The 22,846-nt window shown below is 40.9% G+C and overlaps 1 protein-coding gene across 1 annotated transcript; it reads right to left on the bottom strand.

Moving 5' to 3' along the window:
* Positions 1–14,763: 14,763 nt before the first annotated feature.
* Positions 14,764–17,506, bottom strand: LOC107073218 (uncharacterized). Its single transcript, XM_015333770.2, has 5 exons — positions 17,419–17,506; positions 17,108–17,295; positions 15,971–16,745; positions 14,992–15,553; positions 14,764–14,950 (listed from the first exon to the last, which is right to left on the bottom strand). Exons 1-5 carry the CDS (start codon positions 17,504–17,506, stop codon positions 14,764–14,766), a joined length of 1,800 nt encoding a protein of 599 aa, XP_015189256.2.
* Between the last annotated feature and the right edge of the window lie 5,340 nt (positions 17,507–22,846).

Raw genomic sequence — 22,846 nt, 5'->3', positions numbered from 1 at the left:
GTACAAAGTAACTTAGCGTCGCAGATAAATTATTTGATTTATCAACTAGATTTCAATTTGGTCTACTAGTATTTCCGGTATCCACCGACATGGGTGTAGGTCGATAACTTTGTTGTCTAGGCTGGTTATTGACACCGCTTCCAAAATTATTTCCAAAGTTTCTTCCGGAATTACCCCCAAAATTTGCCATTGCGAATCGAGGCTGCGTATGTGCAATTATTGGCCGCGATTGAAATCGTTGAAATGAGTTTCTATTTCCTGATGTTCCAGGTGTGCTGAATTGATTAAAATTTCTTAAATTTCCTCTTACAAATTGATCTGTGCTTCTTGAATTACTCGAACTAAAAATGTGGGATTTTGGTTTATTTTCCCATTGCCTTGCAAAACTGAGGAATGCCGCCTGTTGCTCATGATTATCAAGTTTCCTACATTTCATTAGGCAGGCTTCGATAACCTCCAGTTCAAAGTGTGTAAGATATGTATGATAAGGTTCCTTAATACCATTAATAAATACATTTTTGCGACATTTTCGTAAAATGAACATTTTAAAACGACCGATAGCGCGTCCTGAACATTTAATTGTACATGCGCTTTTAGTTTGTTTAACCGCAACTTGACCTCGTCTGCATAGTTTTCATAGTTTTAGTTCGTCAATTGGTAACACGTACTGAGCTTATTAAATAATAACTCCTCGGAGCTAGGATCACTATATCTATTTATTAGGAGTGTTTTACATGCGGCCCAATTCGGCGGGTTATTCGCAACTACCAAATCCAATGCTTCTTCTTGTATTTTGGATTTTATGAGTGCAAATAATGATACATTTATGGAATCATCATTGGTTGCCAAATTCTCGACAAACTTGTCACACGTTTGTAGAATGTGCGACAAAAATCTAGTTCCCCCCTCATAAATGGGAATCGCGTCGCGCCATATTGCTAATCTTAATTTAAATTGTTCTAAACCACTTTGTATATTCTGAGCCATTTTATATATTTTCCAACAATCGTATTTGGGAATAGGGTTATAATGAAATGGAATGAAAGGAATTTCAAAGACTTACTAATTTCTTTGACGATTCCAAGTGAGACTCTGCTTGCAAGTGGACTCCAAAGCTTGACGTAGTGGACTGTGACTTTGAGGTTAAGACACCAGCTGCCTCCTCTTTGATGATTTCCGTCAAGGATCTGGCGGAGAATCCAGATTTGTCAGCCTCACAGTATCCTACCAGCTGCGCCAGTAATGTTACAAGCGTCCGAAATAGAGAATTACGAACAGGCAAGAAAATAACGATAACGAATTTGTTTGGTTCGGATAGGCAAGTAAATAATCGAACTAAAAGCGTTGATTAAAATACTTCCGATTTATTTACGTCTTTACAATTAAGAAGCCCGACAGAGAATAATCGTCGCTGACGCGAAGGCAGCGATGGATAGCACCTTCCCTTGCCCCTCCATCGTAATCGAGCACCAGGAGGATGTTTAGTCTACCAACGCTGATAACGGGGCCGGCGGCCCGTTATGGCGGATAACGGGCCCGGTGGCCGAGTCATATGACTCGCGCGTTCAGCGAGGCGAACGCGCCAGGCCACTGAACTCTTTTTAAATGTCTCAACCGTAAAGATGTAAGAACGCAGTTTGTTCAAAAACGCTTTTATGTTCATAGCTGATCTGGTTTTCGGTCGAGGTATGTCGATTAATGCGTCGATTGCCCGAGCTAATAGTATACGTGGTACGTCGACTACTTTTAGTAAGGTCCCCCACGCGTGCTTATATTTTTCCCCGGTTAATTGATAGTGTTCGATCGTTTAAAGGGCCTCGCCGCGAAGGGAGTCGCGGAGGTAGACGAGCTTTTTTAAGTCCGACACATCACTGCGCCCGTCCACGAGGGTTAAGAAGCTAGATTTAAATAGGATCCATTTCCGTATATTCCCGTCGAATCGCGGGATCTCGAGACGCCGTTATTTTATTTGTTGATCGCGAATCTTTGTAATATCGTTGTTCTCGTTAGAGTTATTAGGGTTGTCGACCGCAGCGATATCGACTGAATGAATTTTGTCTCCGATCACGTGGTATCTCTCTATAAGTTGGTCTAAATCTTTGACTCCTTACTCTCCGGCGTTATTATTACCACACTGTTCATGCAATGATTCGTAGTCATCTACTTGCTTGGTAAGACGTTCGTAACGCCTTCTTAATTCATCTTTACTTAACCTTTCTTCTTCAATTAAATTCTCGAAGTGCGTTAACCATGATCCTAAATTCTACCGCTTTTGTTTGAGCTGTTTTTGCGATGCTATTATGGAGCGGTATCAATTATTCTGTTTTGCGAAAGCTACTCAAATCAATTTGTGGTAAATATAAAAATCTCCTTTGTACGAATGTATTGCCGTGCGTTTGGTTCTCGATCACGCAGGTACGGTCCTGAGGCTATAGATCGTTAAAGGTATACGTATACGTTTATCGTTAGTGGTAGGCTCAGGGAGGGTGTATACGATCGTCGCTAGCTGTATGCCGATAGATGGGGTGTCCTAGCGCCCCCTAGATAAACGTGTGCAGGACGTCTCTGCGTCGCTCCGTCTTTTATCAGTGGAAAACTAGTTTTATTGCGATCTGCAATTATAAGTGTGTGATCATTGTAGAGTTTAAAAAATTCTGCATAGGTGTGATATAAAAGTTATCTGCTTAACGTTAATTAACAAAAGTTTCCAACGAAAACATTTATCATTTTCTTGTAGCATCATCTCGTCCGTCCATCTTGGACGCGTGCGCTGCTAGCGCCATCTCTAGTCTTTGCGTGGAACTCGTAGCATATATCATCAATATGACGCCACTAGCGTCATATTGGGAAACTATTTCTCTTATCGACGCTGCTTCATGAAGCATTAAAAAAAAAACGTCACGAGTGTACTGCGGTCTCATCAAAATGAGCAGACTTAATAGGTTAGCCGAATTTCCAGTGCTGCAAATCAAAGCAGTGGAAAAAATGAAATTAGCAGAAGACCATTTAGCCGCTCAAGACAAAGCAAAAAAGAGAAAGGATAGAAATGACAAGGAGCAACATTTTGAAGAAACTATCTCTAAATAAGCAATGAAAAAATGATTAGTATTAAACTGCACAGAAAAGATGTCACCTATAAGTTACATTGAGAAAGAAATAAGGAGCTATAAACGGTTTGACCGAGAACTTAAAAATATAAAGTTAGAAGAGATGGAAAATAAAGACTTACAAGAAATTAAAATCAAGTTCTCTAAAATTTATAGAATGATAACTCTCCTTAACACTTTAACAACTGCTGACACCAATGTGGTGTCATAGGCAGAGCCAGTCGTCGTACGCCGATGACACTTATGTGGTTTCATTGGTAGGCCAGTCGTTATTTGCCGGTGACTCCCACGGTCATCTGCGAAGGTTGGTGCCAGCGTACAAGAAGTTCTCAGCACTGTCCTGGTGAGAAGCGCTGAAACTTGACGAGTCGACCGAGAGGTGTCAGCACCGAGGAGGTGCGGGACGCCACAAGTCTATCTCGAAGCGCTACGGAGGCTCTAAATACTATCGCTAGGGACTGAATACTTGTTCACGAAGTAAATTTCAATTTTGCTTTCTGATAAAAAACAAGGTATGTTGTTTCTGAGAACGTTGCAAAATTACGATAAAATTATTTCTGGACGAAGGCTTGTTTTAGAACGTCACATTGTATTTCGGTATATAATTTCAGTAACATTTTGTGTTTTGCGGCAGATTGAACTATTGCTGCGTTCTCCCTTTCGTGCGTCGGAAACTCTAGCTAGAGTCCTTCACGGGCGTAACTCCGTGAAACGGGTGGACGACGGCGAAAATTAGGAACGCCGTCTAACAAATTGATAGTAGGCTGCTGATTTTGTTTTTGAATCTTCAGTTTATTAAATATGTACAGTGAGTTGTAGTCGGTTGTTACGTTTAAGTGTTGTTACGTGAGAGTAACTGGCTTGGGTATCGGGAGTACCGGTACTTATACAGATTTGGGGCACTGGAGTGAGCCAATGGGAAGTCAGGAGTGCGACAGGTAGGGGTAGCGGGTAAAAAAAAATTTTTACAATGTTGTTAAATTTTCACAAAATTTATTATTCTCTAATAATATTGGATTACGAAGGAGAGAATAGTTTAAAAGATTATTGTGCTGATGTACTTTATGATGTTCCTGACGATTATGATTTAGAAGAGACAAGTGGAAGTGATGAAGAATCTGTAGATTCAGATGTTATTACTGGAGTGCGAAGAAAACGACAGGTCCTGCCTTTACCGAGATCTTCTGACGAAAGTGACAAAGAAATGCATTCAGACTGAACAGAATTTGATAAAACAGCGAATAATAATGAAGCTTTTAGGGGTATTTCGGGTCCTACAGTGTTTCCAACAAATACAAGTATGCTCGATGAATTCGTAGATATGTTTATTGGAAACGATTTATTTGAATTTATTGCCACAGAAACAAACAGATACAACGCACAGAATTATGGCAAATATAAAAAGCAAAAAAAAGTGCCAAATGGCTTCATGTAACAGTGGCAGAGCTGAAAAAGTGGTTTGCACTAATAATTATAATGGGACTTGTAAAAAAATCAAGAATGGAGGATAACTAGTCCACAAATCCACTGATAGAGACTCCAATATTTTCTAAAACAATAAGTCGCAATAGATTCAGGCAAATATTGACATACATTCATTTTGCCAACAATGCTAACACGCCTACCAATGGTAACCGACTCTTCAAAATACAATACCTAATCGACTATTCCCTAAAAAAATTTAAAGAGAATTTTAATCTTTTAAAAAACATTTGTATTGACGAAGGTATTATATCATTGCGGCAAAGTATTTCTTCCAAAATATTGCTGGCCACTAGCGACGTTTCACTGCGCAAACGTGCGGTTGTGAAAGTGTTAAAGAGAAGAACGATAATTTAAAACTAAATCGGTCGGATTGAGGCTTAATTGATGATAAACTAAAAAAATTAGAGAAGGCAATTCATGTTGCTACTACTAGTACTAAGCAACTAAAAAATAACCCAAAAAGTTATGCCGAGAGAGTGAAAATCCCTGCTGTTGCGAAGGAAAACACCAACCTTACCGACACTAAACGGCACGTAGTAGCGATCTACCCAAGCTCTGAGAAGAATATTAAGTCAAGTGAGAAAACAAAAACTACGGTCATGAGTTGCATGGCTCCTATTAAAGAGAAATTAAAGATCTGTGCTGTTAGGAAAATTTCTAACAATGGAATTTTAATAGAAACAAAAACTAGAGAAGATCTAGAGCGTGTTCTTAAATCTGAGAAGTTGCAAGCAGCAGGCTTAAGTACTGGAGAACCCAGTAAGAAGAAACCTATGCTTATCGTCTACAATGTGCCTTGTACGATCCGAAAGGATCGTACGGTAATTAGCAGTATTCAAAAATCGCGCGCATCCACCTCCATCGATTAAAGGTCTAGATCGATACTCATTGTGAGCATCGATCAACTACTAGTAACTACCGAAGCACCCCTCTAGTCACCCCCACCTCTCGCCTCCCCACTTCTTACCCCCCAGTCAACTACACACGAGATGACCGTGAAGACGGTCCACGGAATTGTCAAGCACAATGTAACAACTATTTGTCCATTGTTAAATCATTGTTAACTTCTTCTATTGTCTTTAGGACCAAACGATTCCCTTGTACGTACAAGAAAGTCGCCTGGCCAGCGATAATTCGAGAATGCTGACCAAGTCAGCAAAAATACGCTGAGTTATTCAGCGAATACGTCCAGCATTATATCATAAGCAATCGAAGGAACATTTTCAATAACTTATACAACTAGCGATATACTTAACTGATTCAATGACCTAGGTCGAAAGTATTGTAAATCGATGATAATAAGCGCACAACACAACACATGTATTAAGAATATCATTGATCGTTACACGCTCAACGGGGGGAGTATGTACGATCCGAAAGGATCGTACGATAATTAGCAGTATTCAAAATTCGCGCGCATCCACCTCCATGGATTAAAGGTCTAGATCGATACTCATTGTGAGCATCGATCAACTACTAGTAGCTACCGAAGCGCCCCTCTAGTCACCCCCACCTCTCGCCTCCCCACTTCTGACCCCCAGTCCGTACGCCCTGCTGGGACAGTACAAAAGGACATTCTTACAGTCCATCATAGGAAGCCTGTGAATACATATCGAAATCAAAAGAGTTAAGCTAAGTTAGTTAAGGAACGTAAGCGTAGCGAGCGAGAGGTGAGATCTTTCCATTATTATAATTTCTATCAACGGTATTTTTCCCACGTGGTTACACCACGTGGTAGACTTTTCTTGTTATAATTAAACATCATCCAGGGTTTTTATGCCGCAAGGCTTTTCCCTGACAAGCTAATAAAAAGGGCATTGTTTCTTTGTTTGGCTCAACCACGTGTTTTATTTTACACCTTAACCTAATCCTTTATTCTCCACTTCATAGCATACAATTAATGATCAGAGGAATTTTCATTAAAGAATCTTTTAATCAGAACATGCCTAAAGAGATGAATGATAAGGAGTTTGCCCAAGCGCTCAGGCAACAGAATATAGATGATTATCAAAAGAGCAAGTTTACTGAAGAGGTATCAATCTCTTACAGATCCGATAGTAGAAGTGCAGACACAGTTAACCTTTATTAGGTTTTAGAGGTCTCACCAAATGCCAGAAACATCTTATTAAGAAATAATAGGGTCTATATTCGCTGGTATGCTCTACGGATCCGTGTTTACTTTGCAATGAGCAGATGCTACAAGTGTCAGTCCTTCGGACACGTAGCAAAATACTGTAAAGCAAAAAGTGACACCTGAAGGACACACCTTTAAGGACTGTAAAGCGAAAGATAAGAATCCAGTGTGCATCAACTGCAAGAGAGCAGGTAAAGTGTTTGACCGCTCTTCGTGCTCACCTGATTGTCCAGCCTAAAAAATTGCCGTGGCAAATTACATACAAAGGGTAGACTATGGTAAGTAAAACAATTAGCTTTACTAACAGAAAAGTATAAAATATAGGGCAGATAAATGCTTAAAACTCAAAGTCTGTAGCAGACGAACTTAGGCAACTAACACATAAACCAAAAATTGGCATACTTACTCTCCAAGAACCTTATACTTACCAAGATAGAGGGTTGGGAATAGGAATATGCCTAAATGTCGTCGCAGATACTAAAAAATTCTCGAATATAGCGTCACTTGGTAAGATTAAAGCAGCAATAGTTATCTTTAATAATAGAATTGACGTCCTTAAAATTGAACAACAAGGAATACCAACATAGTCTGCGCAGAGGTAAGGGTTGATCAGTTAAAATTTTACTTGGTTAGTGCGTATTTTCAACGCTGCGAGAAAATTGAGCCGTACCTACTTCATATAGGAAAAATCCTAACAGCATTGAATCAAGAAAAAATAATCTTTTGCATAGACTCAAATGCCAAGTCGACGACTTGGTTTAGCAAAAAAACAGATGAAAAAGAAGAGGCGCTTGGAAAACTCGTATCGCAATTTAATTTTCATATAGTTAACACACAATCTCCAACCTACACCTTTCACAATACACAGGAACAGGAGAACATTGACATCACAATTGCTAGTAGCAACTGTATTAAAACCATATTGGAGTGGAAAGTACACGATGGTGATACAACAAGCGACCATAATCTCATCACTTTTAATATTACGTCCGCCTCGGACGAAGTCCTAAGAACGAAAGTTGAGAGATTTAATTGCAAGAAAGCAGATTGGAAAAAATTCAATGAGAACCTAATTGATCATATAAAAAGCAATACGAACAAAGAGAGCACACAGAATGCTGCAGAAACTGCCAATGAAATTGAGCTTGCTATACTGCAAGCTGCTGGTACTTCTATTCCGGAAAAGAAACGCTTTTCCAAGCCTGCTCTATGGTAGAATAGGAAATAATTACAACTCCGAAAGGATACTAGGATTGCTAGAAGATTATATAACACAACAATAGACACAAAGCTAAGAGTAAAGCAAAAAAAAGACTACAATAGAATACGAAAAAGGTATATAAAAAGCATTCGCAAAGCGAAACAAGATATCTGGGAGAAGTTTGTCACGGAAACAGGAAATAAGGAAACATGGGGTATTGTGTACAAAATCCAGACCAACAAGCTCAGGGTCAAAAATGTTTTAGAGACGTTTAAACATAATAACGAGCAAACTTTAAACAATGACGATACGATCTGCCTCCGCGCCCCGATGATCTAGGATTCAGCGGAAGCTGAATCGATCTCGATCATTATCGTGCGGTTTGTTGAATTATACAGTCGACACTTTGCTTCCTACGCGATTAATTATTTTTGTCTTTTAGTCTCTATTCTGTGTCTTTCATTACGTGTGCTTTTTCCCTCTATTCTTCGTCAAATTCTGTTCTGTTAAGTCACTAGTTACAAAAAAGAAAGTTTCCCCTGGTCGTTGTCCGGCGTCGGTGATTGGTCAATTCAGTGGTCAGTAACTAGCCACGCGGCGCGGCCTCTGGACTAACTTCAACATTGGTGACCCCGACGTCATCTCCCAGAATCAGGTATGATTGGTTTTTTCTTCTCTCTTTCTATTTTGATTGTACGGTTTCGCCTGTGATCGGCAAACTCTTTTTTTGTTGTTTCTGGCTTGTCCTGTTTAACGGCTATTTTTCAAGTCGTGGTCTTTTCTTCGGCGGCCATTTTGTTCTCTTGCTCTTTCGTCCTGCTACGCTATCGTATTGTCTCTCCCTTCTATCTCGTGTGGATCGTCATCTCGTTCGAACTCGTTTTTCTTCGGTACCCTTCGTTTACTTTCGTTTTCGTTCGTTTCCTTCCGTTTCTTTTCGTCCTCGTTCGTTTTCTCCCGTTTCTCTCGTTATCTCTCGCTCTTCTTCTTTTCTTTTTCCCTTTTTTTTTTCTCTCTAATTTACCGATCACACGAGCCGAAACCTCGCAGCGCGCCACTGGCGATTCGTCGGTCGCAGCTGCTGGACGGGACTCGCCTTCGACTGACCCCAGTGGTCAACAGGTTGCTCCCCGGCTCCCCCGGCTCCTAGTGCGGCCGTAGCGCCGATCGGAGCCTCCGTCTCGGAGGGGACAGTTCAAGCACACTCGGGCTCACCCGCCCCCGCCTCCGCGGTTCCTTCTGCCGCCGCTCCCCTCGACGCTCAGAGCACGCTGTCTATTACTGGCCGCGCTTCTCGCGTCGGAACCCGGAGATCTGGTTCCTGCAGATGGAGTCGCTATTCTACACAAACGACATCGTTTCGGACACTGACCGTTACCACGCGGTAATTTTATCCTTGGATTTTGACACCTTGGAAGAGATGCTCGACGTACTTCAGCGCTCTCCGCGGCTTAATAAATACGGGCATCTTTGGAAGCAACTGTTAGCGAGATTCGACGATACAGTGGCCCAGCGCCTGCGCAGTTTGTTCTCGGGGCTTTCGATGGGGGATCGCACACCGTCCCTAACTTCTTTGACGGATGCGCAACCTTGCCGGTAGTAGCGTCGGCGACGATGTTATCCGGGTTCGGTGGCTTGATTTGCTACCCCCCTCCCTCATATCACCCAGCTCCTCCGCCTCCTCCGCTCTGTGGAGCTCGACGAACTTGCTGCAACGGCAGACATCCTTATGGAGCACGCGCTGCGCGACGATTTGCGTCGTTCGGCAGGAACCCTCCGGCTCGTCGCCAGCCGCTGGTACGAAACCAGTTAGTACCTCGCACGAGTCCGGTGCACTGCCGGATCAAGTCGATGCGGAGCTAGCTGCCGTGCGCTCCAAATTGTCAGGATTTACGGTAGCGGTTAATCGATCAATAGATCAGCAGCAGGAGATCCTGGCTGCATTTAGTCGGGTTGCAATTTCTTGTTCGTCGTCGCCGTTGAGACGCCTTTCGGCGACCTCCACCGGCGGTGAGAGCTCTCCCCACGTCGCACCTGTGGTGCTACTATCACAAACAGTACCGTGATCGAGCGGCTAACAGCAAACCAGGCTGCAGTTATCAGGAGGAAAATAATAAAAAAAATCGTGTGTGCAGATCACACGTGTTAGAAGTGAAACCTTCAAAAATCTGAGTTTCATGAGAATGAGACGAATGGACAGTTTTAGGAGTAAGATAATTGTAGGATTTACTTTATATAATATTATTACTATATATAATAAAGGTCACCGGTATGGTCTCTGGGTGGAATAGCTGATAAAAAGTGCACTTTTTCCAATTCAAGCAATAAAAATGGAATGCTGGATGCGATAGCCATAGATAGAAACAAAAATGGTAGGATGTTTATCAAAGGAAATATAATTCGTCAGAAAATAAGTAGATATAAGTAATCCTTTTTTTGAATCTCAGGTATAAAATTTTTTTTGTTAGTATGCTTTTCAATTTCCCGTTTTCATCTACATTCTTGCGCTATTTAACAAACATTTTAGGATAGATGAAATAAAGACGTTACGAAAATCATATGGAAAATACTGCTGGACTGAACGAAGGTTCTGGTAAAATTCAATAAAAGATCTAATAAAGATATTCTCTAGAAATGTTTTTTCAACTCTGTAGCCTACCACATTTCGAGACCCTTATTATTTATAACATATCTCATCCTTATTCTTTGGACCACAAACTTATCTTTCTAAATACTCTCGTCTAAATAAAGATCTGAACAACAACAAATCTAAAAAAATTCATTAAATCGTATCGCTCTCTCAGCTTATCGAACTGTGTACACTACGAGTCTCAAATTTCAGCTCCGTGGTAAGCTCCACCGATTCACGCTGGGCGTTCAACATCTTCAAAATGTTTTTGTTTTATTGAAAAATTACCATAAGCTTCTTAAATACGCAAATATCATAATTTATAATATTATTTTCATATATGCATGGGTCAGTACATCTCTTTGGATATTTTTCATAAAAACATATAAAAATCAAATTTAATAGACATATTTTGTCTTTATGCATCAAATATATTTTATAAAGAAGCAAAATATAAAAATGTGACAGTAATTTACTTGCTTTTGAATGGAATTTGTCAGCTGCTCCTCATTTATTCCACAGTATTCTCTAATTCTTTTTCTCTGATGTATCTGGTAATCCTTTTTCTTTTTTTAATATTTGAGACAATACAATTATTAAATATTCTATGTACTTCATAATTATTTATTATAATATTTGCGAAATATAGAATTTAATAATAACTTTTCAATAAAATAGAAACATTTTTAAATAGAAAAGATAGGGCACGTTGTAAAAAAAAACTATAAGCATGAATATTATCGCATTAATAATAAATATATAATAAATGTAGATCGAATCTCAACAGACATTCCCTGTTTTTTATAATTCTTTTCTCATGATAAGGAACTGACGTTGGGATGTAGGTAGCTGACAAAAACTAATATTTTCAAAATTCTATCCATCAAGATGGAATGCTGAATGCGATAGCCATAGAGAGATACGAAAATTGTAGAATATTTGTCGATAGAGAAATACGTCGTCCTCTAATCCAAGTAAATATAATATATACTTTTTTGAAACTCAGGTAAATGAATTTTTTCTTTTACACTTTTCACAATTTCTGTGAATGTGAGATATCTTTTTCATGGTTAGCATACACAAGTTTTTTTTTTGGTGTCGCAATTAATAACTGTAGATGCTGTTAAAAAAGGGAACAATTGTTGTCATATTTATTTCGTTTCATCGGGTTTTGAATTACAACGATTTTAAAATCTATTTATTATTTCCGTTGTTTCAATTTATGATATTAAAAATTAAAAAAAAAAAATTTTTTTTCCATATTTTTTTTCCATATTTGTAAAATAAGTTATATTATTTTATTCTTATTGAAAATATAAAGTAAAGAGAGTTTATTTTTTTGTCACGTGTCTAGTTTCTCCTATATAAAAACTTTTCTATTTTATTGAAAAATTAGTATAAATTTCCTAAATACGCAAACATTATATTTAATAACATGTTTTTGGATATTTACAAGAAAAGTATTCTACAATGTTGTTCAATTTTTTTCCCTGATATATCTGATAATCATTTCTTTTTTTTTTTTTTGTAAAATATTGCAGACAATACAATTATTATATTCTATATATTTCATAATTGTTAATTTTAATATTTGCGAAATAAATAATAATTTAATATTAATTTTTCAACAAAATAGAAACATTTTTAAATAGAGAAGAAATTACACGTTACGTAAAATAAAAACAGACCACGCACCTTCTTTCCTTACTTCAACCGTCGGTTCGTTTGGACCTTATACTTTTGTCGCATACCTACGTGTCAATCTCTGTTTATTCCTTCTACCCTTCTATCGCTCCTACCTACAAACAGTTCGAGTATCGAAAGAATACGTGTCCATGCTTTGTAGTATGCAGTCGCAACAAACGCACAGATATAGAACCAGGAGCGATAACTACGAAGCATAGCATAAAGAGGAGACCAAGAATAAGAAAAACTGTATAGCCATATTCCGTCTCTCTCTCGCAAGCTCAATCCTGTATGTTTGTCTCCCTTTCTCTCGTTATTTAGTATAGCAGCCGTTTCATAGCTTCGTTACAACATAGCTGCATTTCTTTACTTTTCAGATCACTCCTATTCTAAAAAAGTTTTCACTTCAAAAAACTAATCTCTCTACCGCACAAGTCGGCAGTAATCAGTTGCCCATCTTCGTCCGTTTCGGACTACCGCCCTCATGTCTTCAAGAGGTTGTTGCAGCACTCTATGCTAGTGAACTGCGGCTCAGTAGTTTTACTCCTACCCCTTTGTTTTGTCTCGAAATCGCTCTCTTGTGACGAACTTCGTTTGATCGCTGCTAACGGCACCCCCATCCGCACTTTCGGTCGCCACCTGCTGACGCTCTCGCTTGATCTTCCGCGAGAGTTTCAGTGGATGTTCGTGGTAGCCGACGTGCCAGAGTTCATTCTCGGGGCATATTTCCTCAATCATTCCGGCCTCCTGGTTGACATTCGTCGCTAACGCCTCGTCGATCCTAAATCGGCTCAGGAATCGACATTACATCTACGGAAGGTTGCCCTCCACGGGGTTGCTTCTGTCGCAGTTTTGTCAGACTTGCGCAATCGAGCCGCCTACGACTTGTTACTCGTCGAGTTCGCCGACTTCGCTCTGCCTTCAAAATCCGGGGCTGTGCTTTAAGGCTGCAGTGTGGTGCACCGCATTGTTACGGCTGGACCGCCCGTTTTCGGACGTCCGCGTCGCCTCGCTGGCGAACGCTTAACCGCGGCTAAGTCCACCTTCGACCGCCTGCTTCTGCAAGAGAGTTATTTGGCCGCCTTCTAGCCCATGGACCAGCCCACTCCACCTCGTAGCAAAAGCTACAGGCTGCTTCCGAGCGACAAGCGACTATCGTCGTCTAAACGCTATCACGTTACCTGATCGTTATCCTCTCCCCGTCATCGAGGATTTGCTCGAGGATAGCTACGGTAACTCGGTCTTCTCGGTCATTGACCTTCAGGAGGCCTATTTCCAAGATCCGATGGCTAAATCTGACATCGGAAAAACGGCTGTGACTACGCCTTTCGGCTTGTTCGAGTTCCTTTGAATGCCTCTCGGCCTTCGCAATTCCTCTCAGACCTTTCAGCGGTTCATGGACTTGCTGCTTCGAGATCTCCCATTCGTCCGCTGCTATATCGATGACATTTGCGTCCAGTCCTCCTCGCACGAGGAGCACCTCCACCATTTCGGGTCCTTTTCTTTCGTTTGCGGGAGTCCGGACTTTAAGGTCGATAAATTGCAGCTCGGACTTCCCAGTGTTGTCTTCTTAGAATATCGGATCTCTTCGAATAGCATTCGTCCTCCGAAGCGTAATGTCCTCGCAATTCGGAACTTTCAGAAACCCGCAACGCCAAGGAGCTTGCGGCGTTTTTTGGGTATGCTGAATTCTTTCAGGCGGAGCTTGCTGCATGCTGTTCATACCCAGGCATCGCTCAACCAGCCCTTCGTGGTCTTCCCATCGGCAGCCATCGACCGCTCATCTGGAACGATGCAGCTGACCGTGCGTTCAAAAACGCTCGGCGCAGCCTCGCGACAGATACGCAGACAGCCTTCCTCTCACCGTCCGCCCCGCTTCGTCACGCAACCGACGCCTCCAATTCGGCCGTCGGCGCTGCGTTACTGCAGCTCGTCGACGAAGAATAAGGGCCTATCGGCTTCTTCTCGCAAACGCTGTCTTCAACGCAGGCTCGCTATAGTACCTACGATCGGCAGCTCCTGGCCGTCTTCCTAGCAGTGCATTACTTCAGGCGAATCCTGGAGGGTCCTATTTTTTTTTTATTTTAAAGTTTATTTATTTTCTTTTTAACAATACATTTGTGTTTATAAGTAAAAATAAACTAATTATAAAAACTTCTTATGCTATTTGTTAGTTTATAGTGAGCCCTGGCTGGCGTTAGCAGCTCTCGGTTCCTTAATTACTCTTATTTTAAATATTTTAATCAGTCTTGAGTGACATTTGTAATTTTTTTCTTTTTTATTATCTTTCTATCTAGTTTGGTAAGCTGTATGGGAAAAAAAAAGTTTTTGTTAACAAAAAACCCGATCATAAATCTTATTTTTAACCTTAAACTAACTTAAAACTAAAATTATACATATATTCACATATAAGTTGTTTATTTTGTTGACCAGAGACTCTAGTAGTTTTTTTAATATGCTCGGGTATTTAGCAGCCACGTAAATGATAAGGTCATCAGCGTAGGCTATCGAATAGGTGTTGTTATTTCGGTTTAGTTTGAATGCATTCAAAATATGGCTTGTAAAAATGTTGAACAGCGTAGGTGAGTTCACCGTGCCTTGCTGTAGCCCCTCTAGAATTTTGAACAAGGCTGTGGATTTTGTCTTGCCATTCCAGGTGTAAAAGGTTCTTTTGCTGATCATACTCCAATTTATGCCGATTAAGTGTTCTGGAAAATAATTTATTATTAATATATATAGTAAGCCATACAACCATACCGTGTCGAACTCCTTTTCCAGGTCAATAAGCGTAGCCCCGACTAGGTCCCCATCTAGGTGCGCCGTGACGTCTGATAGCAGCTTGTTTATTGCGTGCACTGTAGAGTGTTGGTGTTTGAACCCAAATTGGTTGTCGGGAATTGTTTTATGTACGTTGCAGTGTGCAGTTATTGAGTCATTTATGACGGCCTCATAAACCTTACTGATGTTAGGGGTCAGGCTGATTGGTCTGTAGCTTGACGGTAGGTTTCCTGGTTTGCCTTTCTTGAGAATTGGAATAGTTTTAGATGTTTTCCATTCCTCAGGGAAATATTGCAGGTTTAGCGCGTTGTTGAAGAGAGTAGAGTAGTCTCTAATCATTGCCCGCGGGAGGTGCTTCAATACAATTGATGGAATTTCGTCGATGCTTGTCGAAGTTTTATTCGGTAGCCTTTTGAGAATATTATTTACTTTTTCTGGAGTACAGAATAAATTATTTGCTAGGTCATTTGGTGAATATGGTCTGTTGTCGTCGGAGAATACAGTGATTGTAACGTTGTTATTTCTGTTTGATTCTAGTTTATTCAAAAAGTCAGTGACTGTTTAGTCAACTGTGTTCTTGAGGACAGTGCCATGGTTTAGGTATCGCGGTGAATTAATTGTCTCATAATATGCTCCAATTATGCTAATTTTATCCTGTTCTTCTGTTATCACATAATCATTGCCAACTTTGCTTAGAGTTTCTTTGGGTATTCAACACCGGGCTATGAGATGGTCTTTTCCTTCCTTGACGGTGAGGTTTGGCATCTCGATTTTGTCGTGTGGTCTAAATAATTTATTAATAATTGGAAAAAATTCGTTAGGGTCACGATGATCAATTTTTTTGGTGATTTTTTCCCAGTTGTTTTCCATGTTTGTTTTTATTTCGGTCTGAATTTTTTTTCTGGTGAGCTCCAGTATATGCTTGATTTTGCTGATTAGTTGTTTGTTACCTGCATCTGTTTTCGGGACCTTGTCAAGCTGTGTTAATAGGTGTGATTTTTGTTTGTGTAGTCTTTCAATTTTATTGTTTATGTAGTAGCTGTTAAAATTATTGTTTCTGGGCTTTTTTGGCACTTTTAATGTTATCGCGTTTGTGATATGCTTATTCATTATTTGAATGTAATTGCTTATCTCCTCTGTTGATAAGTTTTTATCACTGGGAATAAGGTCGTAATTTTCATCGAGGTATTTATTGAATTTTTTCCAATTTATTTTTTTGAAATGTAATATGTCAGGGTTGTCCTCCGTTTTTGTTTTTAGAGAGATATCTTGTAGGTTTATTTCTATGATAATAGCTTTATGATCACTATCATATTCTGTTGTGTTAAGCTTATTATTTTTTAAGTTTATTAATTTTAATCTGGCATCAGCAATGCAAATATCTTGATACGAGTTTTTTGAAGTAAAGGTTGGCTCATGTGCAGCGTGTATTTTTGTTCTATAGTTGACTGAATTGTCCCTCTCCCAGTTGATCAGCCATCTACCTCTTGTTTTAGTGGTCCTATCACCTAGGTCTTTGTGTCTTGCATTGAAGTCTTCAGCGATTATATAGAATATGTTGCTGTTATTTAAGTTTAAGTTAGAGAAGTGAGCATTTATTTCATCTAGGAATATCTGCTTTGATTCTACTTTTGTAGTTGCATAGAGGCTGCCGATGATTAGGTGTTTCGCATTACTTAGTTTTACTTTAATTAAGGTGTACTCAATTATTTTGTTGTTGTTAGACTTTGGGTATGAGATTGTTGTAAATTCGATGCTGTCTTTTATTACTATTGCTGTACCACCTCCTTGGTTTAGGCCAGGTCTGTCAGTGCGGATGACTTTTTATCCATCAATGTTCATTTTATGTTTGGGGTTAAGCTTGGTCTCTGTGACTAAGGTGATGTCGAGGCTATTTTCCGTTATTAGTTTTGTGAGATCATATCTTCTTTGGTGCTTAATAATTGAGTTTACGTTTATAGCTGCTGTTTTCAGGGTTTTTTTAGTATCATCGATGTTTGATGTCCTTGCTTCAGTTTGAGACGGTTGACGTTCAGGATTCATTGTTCCAATATTTCAAGATTTTTTATTTCGTATAAATAATTTACTTTCTTGCTGTTTTGACTGATTTGTCTTTCTAGTGTTTTCAGTCTTTGATTAAGTATTGCAAGTTGTCCCAGCAATTCTCTTGCCCATTGTGGTGGTGCTGTTGATTCCACTTGTTTAGATGGTTGTCTTGTGGTTTCATATATTATATTCGAGTTTGGTATATTTGCTTGTTGGTTTTTTCCCAAGGCTGCCGCATAAGGGATATTGGGGTCAATGTATCTGTTTGCTTTGTCTTATCTTGTGACTAGTTCTTTTCTTTTGTTGTTTTTATTTTCTTTTATTATTTTCAGGGCGTTTTTATAATATTCACAGCCCTTGTAGCTAGTTGGATGGCTATTTTGCCCGCAGTTTGCACATTTAAGAGCTTCCCTTGGATTTTGAGCGTTAATTTTGCACATATTTGGTTCATGAGTCCTACTGCATTTGACACATTTTTGTTGTAAATGGCAATTGGCTCGTAAGTGACCAAGTTTTTAGCAATTACAACATTGTAGTATTATTTTTTTCCCTAGGTGTTCCTATTTGACACTCTGGGAAAGCAGTCCTTTAACTTTCATTATTTCGGCTTTTACACTTTCGTTTGTAATCTAAACTAAGTGATGGGTAACGTCTTGTCCTCTTTCAGTTTTGAATATTATCGGCTGAACTTTTATAATTTCTACATTCTGGATTTTTAGCTCATATAATTCATTTTTTATTTTATCAGCCGTGTATCCTCCGTTCACTCCTTTTAAAATGATTGTTTTCGGTCCTAAATTCTTGGGTGTGTATGTATTGTATTGTTTTTGGTTATCTGTGAATATCTTGTTTACTTTTGCATAAGTGTCTAGATTAATACATGATATAGTAATGTTATTATTTGGACTTACTTGTTTAAGCCTAAAGTCTGTTTAATTAATTGCTTCATCGCACAGCAATTTTACTGTTTCCTTAATTGTAACTCCGCTTATGATTATTGGAGATAGTCTGTGTTCCTTTTGTTTTGGAGTTGTTAGTTTTTGGTTTGTTGTGGTTGCGATGTCGCCATCTGTTGTGATTTCCATCTTACCATCGTCATCATCTTCGGTATTGTTGAGATCATTGGTATTATCGGTTTTTTCGGATAATTTTTTAAACCTGTTGCTGGTAGATGTCTCTTGATGCTGTTCTGTTGATTCTTGTGGTCTTACTGTATTCGCAGGGTATATCCAGCCATTTTTATTTGCTGGTATTTGTTGATTATTTTCAATGTTGTCTTGAGGTTTTTGATGTTTTAGCCTTTGCACATTGAGGTTAGGACGATGTATATTTTTTTCCTTTAATGCATTTTTTACAATTTTTTTGTATTCACTGTCTAACATTTCAGTAGAGATGGTTCTTTGTTTCTGATTTTGGCTTCGTTGTATTTTATTCACTAAATTCATGGATGTTGTATCCGAGCCCTTTTTCTTACCGTGCATTGTGGCACTGCCGTCAGCCATCTTGGCTGCGGTGTTGTTTTGAGGCACTTTTTTCCCTTTTTTTAGATAGTGTGTTCACTTTCTCACTAATATTATCATTCATTAGGAGTTTCTAATCCCCTTTGAGATGTTTTTGATATTTTCTGTTCACTTTAATGATTAATATAATGTAATAAGTCGCAGCGATACGGAACGATGTTTATGCGTACAGCGCCCCTACCGGAATCCAACCTGGAGGGTCCTCCGTTCACGGTGGTGACGGATCATCGGCCGCTCATCTATGCAGCTCGCCAGCCCTCGGATAAGGCCTCTCCTCGACAACAACGGCAGCTTGACTTTCTGCTGCTATTCGACGTCAAGTTCCAGCACGTTAGCGGCTCAGACAACGTCGTTGCTGACGCCCTCTCCCGGAATATTGAGGACACTCCCGTCCCAGACCGGCCATCGGACCATTCCAAGTATCCTTCAACGGCAACTCCAGTCTGCGCCACGGTCAGCTTGCCTTCGGCGCTTAGTCTCAAAGCCATCGCGGATGCACAAGCTCGCGACGACGAGCTCTTATCGCTCGCAATACGCACATCCCTCAATATTCAACGCCTCATCCTTGGGGGAATCAAGGTGGCCTGCGATTTAAACGGCGGTTGAGTCCAGCCTTACCTGCCTCGCTCTCTTCGTCAAACCGCCTTTAAGGCTATTCACGGTCTCGCCCCCCCCCCCCCAGTGTCCGTGCCTACGTACGTGACATCTCGCAGCAGTTTGTCTGGCCCGGTCTTCGTAAGGACGCCACCGTCTTGGCACGCGCCTGTCTTCCGTGTCAGCGCTCAAAAGTCTCCAGGCATAATCGTGCTGCACTCTCCTGCTTCCAAGCTACGGAGAGCCGCTTCGAGCATGTCCACGTCGACATCATCACGCTGCCTCAGGTAAAGAACTTCCGTTATTGCCTGATGATATTCGACCGTTTCACCAGAAAGCAAGTAGCTGTTTCTTTTGAAGACATCCGGGCAGAGACCGTCGCTCAGGCTTTCACGTCAGCTTGGATCGCGGACAATAGATTTCCGCTCACAATCACCTCCGACCAGGGCACTTAGTTCGAGTCATCTCTCTTTGCCGCGCTTGCTCAAGCCTAGGAAGCAACGAGGATAAGGACGACGCCTCACCACCCTTAAGTTAACGGCATGGTCGAAAGATTTCATCGCACGCTCAAATCGGCGCTTATGCGCGCCCAGGCGCCTTGGCTTGACGCACTTCCACTCGTGCTTCTCGGCCTTCGGAAAGCCTACAAAAAGAGGACCTCTAGGCTTTGCCAGCGGAGATGGTCTTCGGCACGCCGCTGAGGATCCCCGGCGCTTTCTTCGCGCCATGCAGCTCGCCTGTCGACCACACCTCCTTCATCGGCCGTCTTCGGTCCCTTATGGGAGCGCTGATTGCCACGCCGGCTTCTGACCACTCTCGACGTCGGCTCTTCTTCTTCAAGGACTTGCGAACATGTACGCATGTCTTTCAACGAGTGGACATCGTCAGAAGACCGCTTGAACAGCTTTACAGCGGAGCTCATCGGGTCCTTCGCCGCATCAGTGACAAGGTCTACGTCATCGTGGTCAACGGCTCGGAACGGACTGTCTCAACGGACGCCTTAAAACCGGCGTACCTCGACACATTCGACACGCCAGCGCAGACATCTGCTCCTGCTTCGTCGTCGTCTTCTTATCCTACGGCTGCTCCCGGACCTCCACTTACGGTGCAGTCCTCGCTTTCGACCTCCAGACCTGTAATCGGCTCACCACCAACATCTTTACCCGCCGCAACTCGGTCACCTCCTGCGACCTTCAGCAACGGACAACTTCAGCAACGTCATCGACCGAACTTTCTCCGGAGACTCTAGTTTTCCGTTCGCCTCCGGCATCGGGTCCCGAGGGGAGTGACTGTAGCACCGCACCCGCACCTCCTCGGTTCTGACACCTCTCGGTCGATTCGTCAAGTGGCAGCGCTTCTCACCAGGATGGTGCTGACACCTTCCTGTACGCCGGCACCTACTTCGGCAGATGTCCCTAGCAGCCTCTGGGAGTGCGCGCGTTTGGCGGTGGCAACATCTGTCCGGCCAAGTAGCCGATCAAGGAAGTAGCAGCATCTGATTTGACGAAGCACGTGGCGCCATTGCGACCTGAGGTTTCTACTGGCGGATCGACGTTGCGTGATCTCGGTGCGTCTGCCTCCGCGCCCTGATAATCTAGGATTCAGCGAAAGCTGCGTCGATATCGATTATTCTAGTGCGCTTCGTCGAACTCTTTAGTCAAAAGTTAATTTAGCTCAGCTCATTTTATTTTATTATTTCTGTATCGTAAATTCTGTTACTTTGCTTCGTGTGCATTTCCTTGTCGTATATTTGGTGAATTCTGGTCTGTGAGATTTCTAGAGAAAAAAAGGAGTATCTGCCTTTTAGTTTTCTTACCATAGTACCGGTTTTGTTCCGAATTTGTTTATATGCGTTGGATGACTCAGCAGTTCTAGTTGTTAGATAATTTAGGCATGCTTCTCTCTTCTTTCTGCATTTATTTTTGACTTCTCTGCAGAACCAGGGTGTTTTATATTTTGTAAATCCTTGGCTCTTATATGTTGTTGTTCCTACAGCTTCCATAGTTGCAGTTCTGATATTTGTCTTTAGATTGCTCCAAATTGTGTTGAGATCGTCCAAGTTGGTAGTTAGGTGCAGTTTAATTCATTCCTTTAATCATTTCCTGTACAGATCTCGGGTTGTTTGGTCTCACAGAACTTCTACCCTAATTTTTTCCCTTGCTCTGACTAGGTGTTGTTGTTTCCTTTTGAAGCTATACTTTAATCTAAATTTGCTAAGGAGTAAACCATGATCGCTTCCCACATCAGCTGAGTTAAGCACTCTGACTGATCTAAAATTTCGAAAGGTAGTATGCATGTGTTCGTCACGACGTAGTCAATCGTTGGCTTCTGACCTCGAGTGTTACCAAACGTATATTAATGTTGGCCTTTATGGTTGAAGCAGGTGTTTTTTATTCTAAACCATATCAGAGAACAGAGGTTGATCATAAGTTTCCCGATATCGTTAATTATGTGTTCGTTGAACCGTTGCATGACTCCGAAAATTGGCTCGTTACCGATGCGAGCATTAAAATCTCCGAGGATGACAAAATAATTCCCTTAATGGTATTGACTCCACGATACTTTCAAGTTCGTTAAAAAAATTTCCTTCTCTTGTTTCGGTTTGTTGTCTTCTGGCTCGTAGACCGATATTATATGCAGAGGTTGTGGTTCGGTCATGAACTTTATTATTACTATACGTGGTGATATATATTTGCATTTTTCGACTTGGTAGGTGTATTTCTTGTGTAAGGCAATAGCCACACCTTCCTTAGCTCTTTCGTTCTTGTCAACACCACTATATATTACCACGTATTCCCCGTACGCTTTTTAACCCTTGCCTTTTTTCTTTGTTTCCTGTAATGCAGGAACGTCTATTTTCAGATTTTTTTACCTCTTCTGTTATCTTTTGCTCTTTGTTGTTGAATGTTTTTACATTTTAGAAAGCTATTCTTAGGATATTTTTCTGTTTCTTTTTCGCTGTCCTTTTTTATGCCTGGGTCGATTTCCGTGTAGCAGTCCTAATCCGAGGCGATTCTGCGGGTCTATGAGCGTGTTATATGTTTTACGTCAGGCAGGAAGCAAAAATAACCTTACAACCCTCATCCTTTATCCGAGTTTGGGACCGACAAGATACCCACTAAGATACTTAATTCACCCAGTGATCAAGCAAGCCGACTTTTACATGATTATAAATAATCATAATAATTACATCTAAGCATGGTAGTGCTTTGTGGGTATAGTAGTGTTCTGTTCTACCCGAGAGTTAAAATGGGACTTGAATGGTAATCTGACATTATATAGAAGGTAAAGTAGAGATTTTAATTGCTTAAATTTACCCGGGAGGTTAACACAGAGTAAACAATGGACTATCAAGTTTCGTACAATTGTAAAGTAAACTGATGAGTGGAAATTTATAATAAAATGAATTAAATACACAGAGACTACGCGAACTAGGGATTAAGCTCCGAGTGAGCAGCAAGTAGCAGAAGAAGAGAATTCTCAGCCTGAAACGACTAGCATAGTAGTTCCACCGGGATCAGAGCCAGTTGAAAGCGCAGAAACAGAGATCCCATAGGAGCTGGATGCAGTTGCTCTCCGTATCTTTGGAGAAGACCTGATGCAGGAAGAACCTAGATTACTCCTGGACTCCAGTGTCGCTAATCGCTGGGAAAATATCTAGCCGAA

The sequence above is a fragment of the Polistes dominula genome, unplaced genomic scaffold (genome assembly GCF_049000335.1).
Source record: "Polistes dominula isolate Pdom_NZ unplaced genomic scaffold, Pdom_raw_medaka contig_123, whole genome shotgun sequence".
Taxonomy (NCBI): domain Eukaryota; kingdom Metazoa; phylum Arthropoda; class Insecta; order Hymenoptera; family Vespidae; genus Polistes; species Polistes dominula.
This window is presented reverse-complemented; position numbering and strand designations above follow the sequence as displayed.